This window comes from Microcebus murinus, chromosome 5 (genome assembly GCF_040939455.1).
Source record: "Microcebus murinus isolate Inina chromosome 5, M.murinus_Inina_mat1.0, whole genome shotgun sequence".
Lineage (NCBI taxonomy): Eukaryota > Metazoa > Chordata > Mammalia > Primates > Cheirogaleidae > Microcebus > Microcebus murinus.
Window position 1 is genome coordinate 92,937,572 of NC_134108.1, and position 8,596 is coordinate 92,946,167.

The 8,596-nt window shown below is 42.8% G+C and overlaps 2 protein-coding genes across 3 annotated transcripts in view; both read right to left on the bottom strand.

Moving 5' to 3' along the window:
- The window catches only part of FBXO9 (F-box protein 9), a 29,408-nt gene extending 22,698 nt beyond the window's left edge, over positions 1-6,710 (bottom strand). Inside the window, exons 1-2 of one of the 2 annotated variants that reach the window (XM_076003290.1) lie at positions 6,573-6,710; positions 456-542 (exon numbers count right to left, since the gene is read on the bottom strand). In XM_076003290.1, coding sequence (XP_075859405.1) covers positions 456-542; positions 6,573-6,575 — 90 coding nt within the window. In that variant the 5' untranslated portion in view covers positions 6,576-6,710. The remainder of the gene's footprint in view (positions 1-455; positions 543-6,572) is intronic. The other variant, XM_076003291.1, reaches the window with a different exon arrangement.
- On the bottom strand, positions 6,692-7,049 carry LOC142870971 (uncharacterized). The gene has a single exon (XM_076003292.1). The coding sequence runs from the start codon at positions 6,959-6,961 to the stop codon at positions 6,692-6,694; it is 270 nt and encodes an 89-aa protein (XP_075859407.1). The 5' UTR covers positions 6,962-7,049.
- Between the last annotated feature and the right edge of the window lie 1,547 nt (positions 7,050-8,596).

The following is an 8,596-nucleotide window of genomic DNA, read 5'->3' on the forward strand; positions in this document are numbered from 1 at the left end:
CAAGCTCCTGGACTCAAGCAATCCTCCTGCCTCAGCTTCCCAAGTAGCTTGGACTATATGCGCATGTCACCATGCCCAGCTAATTTTTGTATTTTTTGTAGAGGAGGGGGTCTCACGCTTGGTCAGGTTGGTCTTGAACTCCTGGGCCTTTTGTTATATACAGGTTTTAAACTTTTAGGTGGTCATACCTGTCAATCTTTTCCTTTAAAGTTATGAGTTTTGAGTCACACTTAGGCCCTAAATACTTTAAAACCATATACTGAACTACAAGGCAGCAATTACTCATATTTCTTTTTACAGAAAACAGAAATCCATAACATAGTATTCTATAACCCAGTATGAAAACACAGTTAAATTCAATGCAAACAAGAACTTCAAATTTCCACAATTATGGCCAATTTCTACATATGTATGAGAAGCAATGGAATAAGAAATACACAGTTGAAGAAACATGCCTGCAGATCAGTTTCCGCAGGACTTTCATTTTCATCATCATCATCTGCTCTGACAGCATCAGAATGACAATCTTCCTCAGCTTCTGCCTGAGGGGGAAAAAACCCAAATAACATCAGGAATATGCAAACACCAGTTTCCCTTTGTAATTTATATCTCCTATTCAGCTTCTTGCTACTTAGTACCACAAAATCAATAGTTTGTGAAAGCCACTTTGAGTAGCAAGGCTGTGGAGTGCATTGGAGACCTTACTATTAAATATTTCTTTCTTTCTAAGGGAAAATGAGTCTGAAAAACATATCCTCTACTCTAAACCACGGTACTCACATCACCATGAATCTTAACGTTTCCCCCCAAAAAACATCAATTCTGTTCACCTAAAAATATATAATTATGGTCATCCCTCAGCACCCATGGGGGATTAGTTCCAGGATCCCCAAGGATATCAAAATCCACAGATGCTCAAGTTCCTTATATAAAATGCCATAATATTTGCATATAACCTATGCATACCTTCCCATATACTTCAAATCATCTCTAAATTACTTTAATACCTAATACAATGTAAATACTATGTAAATAGTTGTTACACTGTATTTTTAAACTTGTATTGTTTTTGTTGGGTTTTTAAATTTTTTTTTTAGGCTGGTCAAGTGAAGCAGTGAGAGTGGAGAAGGAACAAAGGAATCTCTAACTGGTTGTGATCAATTAGTTGTAAACACCACTGCACTCAGACCAATCTAAAAAAAAATTTTTTTTTTTTTTTTTGAGACAGAGTCTCCCTCTGTCGCCCAGGCTAGAGTGCCATGGCATCTGCCTAGCTCACAGCAACCTCAAACTCCTGGACTCAAGCATTCCTCCTGCCTCAGCCTCCCGAGTAGCTGGGACTACAGGCACGCGCCACCGTGCTTGGCTAATTTTTTCTTTATATATTAGTTGGCCAATTAATTTCTTTCTATTTATGGTAGAGACGGGGTCTTGCTCTTGCTCAGGCTGGTCTCCATCTCCTGACCTTGAGGGATCCTTCCGCCTTGGCCTCCCAGAGTGCTAGGATTACAGGCGTGAGCCACTGCACCCGGCCTAAAAATATTTTTGATCCACGATTGAATCTGAAGATATAGAACCTACAGGTAGAGGGCCAATTGTATTATATACAATAACAGGCCAGACACAGAGGCTCATGCCTGTAATCCCAGCATGTGGGAGAAGAGCTTGAGCTCGGGAGTTCGAAACCAGCCTGAGCAAGAGTGAGACCCCGTCTCTACTAACAAATACTAATTAGCTGAACTAAAAATAAATTTTAAAAAATTAATTAGGCATGGTGGCACATGCCTGTATTTCCAGCTACTTAGGAGGCTGAGGCAGTAGGATCACTGGAGCCCAGGAGATCGAGGTTGTTGTGAGCTAGGCTGATGTCATGGCACTCTAGCCCAGGTAACAGACTGTCTCAAAAAAAAATAATAATTCAAGTCTATTACTATACATAAATAATTTGATATTTGATTAATGTTAATCAGGTAATGAAGCCAATTCCTCCATCAATATACATCATATAACTACTGATAATAAAAATTGAACTACTGAACAATAAAAATTGTTCTCACTTTTTCTTAGAAAAAGAAGAAATAGTAACACCTTTGGTTTTCTCTTTTTGAGACAGTCTCTCACTTTGTTGCACCAGGTAGAGTGCAGTGGTGTCGTCATAGCTTCCTGCAACATCAAACTCCTGGGCTCACTTGATCCTCCTGCCTCAGCCTCCCAAGTAGCTGGGACTATAGCGGCACACCACAACACCAGGCTAATTTTTCTATGTTTAGTAGAGACAGGGTCAAACTCTTGCTTGGGTTGGTCTTGAACTCCTGAGCTCAAGCAATCCTTCCACCTTGGCCTCCCAGATTGCTAGGATCACAGACGTGAGTCACTACACCCACCTTTTAAAACTTTTTATGAAAAAAATACTTAAACATAAATAGGGTAATTAATCTCTAAGTGCTCATGACACAACTTCAGTAATTATCAATGCAATAATTCCTTTTTTTTTTTTTTTTTGAGAGCTAGAGTGAGACTCATTTTGTTGCCCAGTAGAGTGCCGTGGCGTTAGCCTAGCTCAGAGCAACCTCAAAGTCCTGGGCTCAAGCAATCCTCCTGCCTCAGCCTCCCAAGTAGCTGGGACTACAGGCACATGCCACCATACCCAGCTAATTTTTCTATATATTTTCAGTCGTCCAGCTAATTTCTTTCTATTTTTAGTGAAGACAGTGTCTCACTCTTGCTCAGCCTGGTCTCGAACTCCTGAGCTCAAACAATCCACCTGTCTCAGCCTCCCACAGTGTTAGGATTACAGGTGTGAGCCACCTCGCCCAGCCTAATAATTCCTTAATATCAAATATCATGTCACAGTGTTCATATTTCTCAAAATGCCATATATGTAAAACACACGTTTTACAGTTTGTGAGATCAAGATTCAAGTAAGGTCCACACATTGCAAGTCGTTATGTCTCAAACGTTTGTAATCTTATAATTCTTTTTTCCTGCAACTTGTGAAGAGATGAGGTCATTTTGATGTAGAACTTAGATTTTGCTGAGGTGTCAATATATATGTTCCTTTGCTCTCTCATTTCCTGTAAATTGTGGCTAAATCTAGAGAGGCTTGATTAGATTCTGGTAAGATTTTCCTTTTTTTTTTTTTGGCAAGGCTACCTCATAGGGCTATTTCCCATCAGCAAGGGAAGTGTTCTGAAATACAGCTGACAAAGTGCTGTGGCACAGGTTCCAAACATAGTTGAGTCTGAGGCAAAAAAACTAACCTAAATAATTTTAGCATCCATAAACTTCTGCAAGTACCAAAACAGAAAATACTGTTTTCATGCCAATGAAATACAGAGTTGCTTCTCTAGAGATATCTTCTTCACAATTTAATGATACCAATCAGATAAAATTTCAAACCTTAATTTTTTTTATTACTATACAATAAACAATTCCACTGGCTCCAGTTAAAAATGTTTTGTTAGGCAGGAAGAAAGAGAAAGAGAAAAATAAAAACGTTTTGTGTAGGTGGTTAAAAAAGAACAACTAAAGAGTAACATTTAGTTGTGGTACAGAGCTTTTGTTTTTTTGAGATGGGGGTCTCACTGTTGCCCAGGCTGGCCTTGAACTCCTGGCATCCAGCAATCCTTCTACCTCAGCCTCTGGAGTAGTTTGGACTCGAATTAGCATGTGCCACCGCACCCTGCTATAGCAAATAGTTTTTGTTTCATGGATCACTTAAAACACAGTCCATAAAAAGATGTCCCTTCTTTGATACAACTAGCATGTTATTAAACTTGTTCTGTGAATATGACTTCTATTTGTTAACGTTTTATATGTACTAGGAAAGCTTTTTAGTCAAAGACTTAACAGTGAATGCTTTTGTCAAGAAGCCTCTATTTTATCTGCCTTATAAATCCAAATTTTATATATCGGATTGGCTTAAAGTGGAATAAAGCGGGACTGGGATTACTGTGTGGATTGGGGCTTAACAAGGTCTCAGGCCACACTCCTTTCATTTTATCCTTTTATTCTCAATAAATGTTTGCTAAATTAAACTGAATCCTACCTTCCAGTGAAAATGAAATGTTCCCTCAGTTCAGTCTATTAGCTAACAGACTTATTAGCAAATGGAACTTGCTCAACCACTTAACGTGTTCAGTCCTATAAATAAGTGTGGCAATCAGGGAAATGACCTTAAAAGTTAGCTAGAAATAATAAAATCAATTTAATGTTACTAGTTCTAAAGATGGTAAGTTTTACAATTGCAAATTTAAGTTGTAAGTTATTTCCAAGAAAAAAATGTATTAATGCAGGTCTTTGACATAGCAACTTACCACATTTACAGCACAACATAAATAAGCCTTGCTTCCTGCCTTATCTCCGGCAACCAGACTCAAAACAGAGGTGTCTTTAGGACTTGAACTAGTTAGTTAGTACATAGTAAAATGGTCAGCACATAGTAAAGGATCAATCAGTGAAGAAATAAATGAGAGGTCAAGAACTCAGATGAATGTCCAGAAAACTGGAAAATTTAAGCATTCATCTATTATCAAATGCAGTTTTTGTTTTTTTTAGTCTCTGAGTTGGGAGCTTTTCCTGCCAAGAATACTATTAGGAAAATACACAATGAAGAATTGTGAATGTACAGATCTCATTGAGAAGTGTACTTTTCTCTCTCCTCAAATAAGAGTCTGCTTTATTACTGTAAACTAAGTACAGCTATTGGGAGGGGACCTGAGTCCTGCAGGGTATCCTAGCAATTTAGCCTTGTAACTCTTGCCTAGTAGTCGTACTAAACTGACTTCAAGAGCTTCTGCAGCTCTTTCAGGCTGGTGCTCTTGCATAAATGCTGCTTGCTCTCTCCATCTGGAATGCCACTTTCTTCACTTAACTACTTCTACTCATCATACAAGATTCAGCTCAGGGTTCATCTTCTTAATCAGAGCATTTTCTGATCCTTTTCAATAGCTTCTTTTGTGTTTCCATAACACTGGGGCTTACCTGTATCAAAAAACTTGTACTGAAATTATTTTTGTTTCCTTCACTATAGTACATCGAAGACAGGGATCACATCTGGTCATCTTTGTAACCGTAGGGACATACACATTGCCTGATTCATAGTAAAGGCCTATGCAGGCCTCAGCTGTCTCATCTGTAGCGATCTGGTGACTTGAGGTCCATTTCCTTACGTGACATCCCACGATTAAAAGTATCATAAATCACCTTACAGAGCTGGTTATACTGAGGATCTAGTATTGTACCAGAGTCTAACACTATGCCAGGCCGATAAAAGGTGCTAAAAGATATTGGTTGAATTAATAAACTGCCATGTGGACATAAATGCATTATCTGAAGGATGAGGAAAGGAAATGGCAAACCTATAATAAAGACAACGTCTTTCTTCATCCCTGAGCTGTGTTATAATTGAGTCCTAATCCATTATTACTTTTTGACAGTATGATCACAAATAACAAGAAACTACTGAATTGGGGGTTTTACTATATTTAGTCAACTCGAATATCACTGGAAGTAAATAGGCCCTCAGCTGCCACCCAGAGGTTTCCTCTTTTTCCTGAGTTTGACTTATCACCTTTCACTTGAGTAGCTCGTCTGAGTAGCTCATGTCCTCAGCATGTTACTCCTGTTTCACAGGTGGAATTAATGAAAAATAAAGGTTAAGTGCTTAATCCTGGTCAAAGAACTACTTCTGAAAGTTTAGGGGCAGAGTCAATCGGTGCTTTTTTCTATCCTCCAGATTAACTTAATAAGTTCACTCAGCCATTCATTTCTTTAATAAATATTTGAGTCTACTATGAGCTAATTAGTTTGGAATCATTTCAGCCTTGATTCATTCAGCCCTAGCCAGAAATTACTTTTTCAGATGGACAATTTATTCGAAGCCAAAGAGAGGCACTGGGCAGAGACTACTTACTCCAATATGCAACAGTCGCTGTCAAACCCTGGGGCTTACTCAGCTCAATCTCTCCATTTGGACCTCACAGACACTGCTCGGGGCCCTCACTGCCGTGAAGTCAGACAGGACCCCTGGAACCTCACTTCGCCAGGACCGCCTGCTAACACCCTACCCAGGACATTGACACCTAAAGGGGCAGGTGCGTCCCAAACCCAGGACTTCTCAAGGCGCCGGAACAGCCTCTCAGCTTTTCAGAAGAGGAGCAATCAACAAGTGTCTCTGCTTGCCGGGGCTCCCTCTGGAATCCAGACGCTACAATGGTTTGCCTCAATCCATGCTCAATGCTTTACGTGTTAGCCCTCGAGACGGGTGAGACTGGGTGCAACATCCTCGGTGAGCTGGGAAGGGGCATCTTTCTGGGCTGTCCTGCAAACCCCTTCTCGTAGGGAGCCCGGCGTGGGGGTTCAGCATTAAAGAGAACCCTGGGGAGCGGTCGGGGCTGGCATCCCCTCCACTCCGTGTCAAGCCAGGGCGCCTGTAAAGGGTGGCGGCCCTACAGCGCCCACTCCCCAGTCTCCCCTCCCCGCTCCCTCACACCCCCACCCCAGGTCCGGCTCCTGCGCACCGCACCCCCGCCCAGCACGGTCCTCCCCCGACACCCCCCTGTCCAGGTTACCATGCTGGCGGGGCGGCCAGCTGCGGCCGAGGGGCTCTCCGCGCCCCCTTGCACCGCCCCCGCGGAGGAGCGGTGCCGGGTGTCCGGTGTCTACTCCTGCCTGTCTGCTGCAGCGGGGCTTAGCAGAGTTCTCGGTCGGAGAAGCGCACCAGGCAGCGGCAGTAACTGCGGGCCCGGCGTACGGCAGCCATCTTCGCGGGGCAGGGGGCCAGGTCGGGGCGCGCTGGAGCGGCGGCTGCGGCCGGCGACTCGCGAAGCAGAGGGACGCCCGCTGCCAGCCGAGGCCGAGGACCGTGAGAGCACCGGCGCGTCGGCCCTATGGGAGACCCCGGACGCCGCAGCGGAGCTGCCCCCTCAGCTACGGAAACCTGCGCCGCCACTCGGAGCATGCGCAGTGCCGCCGCCGCCCGTCAACGCAGCCCGGCTCCCCAGCCCCGCGCGCTGCCTCGCGGTGGGCGACGGTTACTGGGCCTGCCGCGCGCGGAGTGGGCGCGGCGGTGCGGCTGCCGGTTCGCGGACCTCAGGCTCAACCCACGTGTTCGGCTCAGTGAACACTTAGGCAAACTGGAACAAGTTTATGTCAGAAATGTTTGTAACCCCGATTTAGGGTCGAGCCCCTAAGGCAAGCCGCCCTGAGGAGCATCGAACTGGACACTCAGGACGGTCTCCACACGGTTCTCGGCGACTCTGGCTTGATCCCCGCGCCAGGAGTGCGGGGAAATAGTGAAGCTCTGCAACAGTTAAAGGCTGTTAGAAGGACTGAACTTTTTAAGAGCACAGAATGATTCTGAAGGATGGAAGGAAAGATGAGCTTGGGTGCCCCGCAGGGGAGAAAGCAAGAAAAGAGCCAATGCGAGGCTTGTTTCACTACAGATCCCATAATGCGCTGGGGGGAAGGACGTGCAGCTTCAGGGCCCCGAAATCCGAGTCCTGCCAGACGACAGCCGCGAGGCACTCTGGGATTTGTAGTCGGTCGCTCTGCGTGCGGCACCGGAACTTACACGCGGTTCCCGCTCCACCCCTTAAAGCCCAAACACCTGAGTTTGCTTAAGTGGAAGGAGTGTTATTTATCAGGCAAAATTGTTATTTTCCCACAATTTAGATCTTTTTCGCTACGGAAGTTTGCATGTTTTGTGAAAACCTATAGCTTTCATAGCGCCTTACCTTCACCTTAGCAAACACTTGAGTTTCTAAAGTTACTGTTAAGCTATGTGCCAGGGACTCAAGAGTCATCAGGATTCCAAATATTCAGTGAGCTCAGAGTCTAAATTTCTAATCCATTATTTTATTCTGGAGAGTTTAGAAATGCGGTACATCTTTAGTAGAGAAATGGAGAGAAAGAGAGAATGAAGAGTTACAGTAAAGAAGTCCAAATGCCAATGTTTTTATATTAAAATCCACCCTTCGGATGGAGTGTGTTTTTATTTCCACCCTAAGTCAGATATATGTACAAAGTACCTTCATCTTTACAGGAGGCCAAAAATTCAAGTTTTTCGTTTTTAGTGGAGACTTTAGGGCTTAGGTCTCTTAAGGATAAATTTTCTCCCAATTAACTCTTTAAGGATAAATTTCCTCCCAATTAACTCTTTAAAATTGGATTTTGAAATTTAAATTGGGGGAAAGGGTTAAATCTAAGGATTTATAACAGAAGAAAATGATAAATGTGACTCTTGAATGCTAAAGATTAGTTTTGCGAACTAAGAATAAGGTATTGAAATATTTTCAGATGAGTTTATTCTATTAAACGTATTAAAGGCTAATTTAAAATAGTCTCGTCAATCAGCACAGATGATTTCTATTATTTTAGCCAGCACTTAAATAAAACTTAATGTAAAGATAAATTGATTATTTTATTAAACCATTGTTACGCTTCATAGCTACTACTTTTCTATTTTAGATCAGTTCCACTATATCCTCCAGCCCTTGTTATATTATCTATTCATATTATATTTACAGGCTTATAATTTTCCTGAGGCCATAACTACTGATCTAAGCAACTTACTAGCCCAGTGAACTCTTGCTAA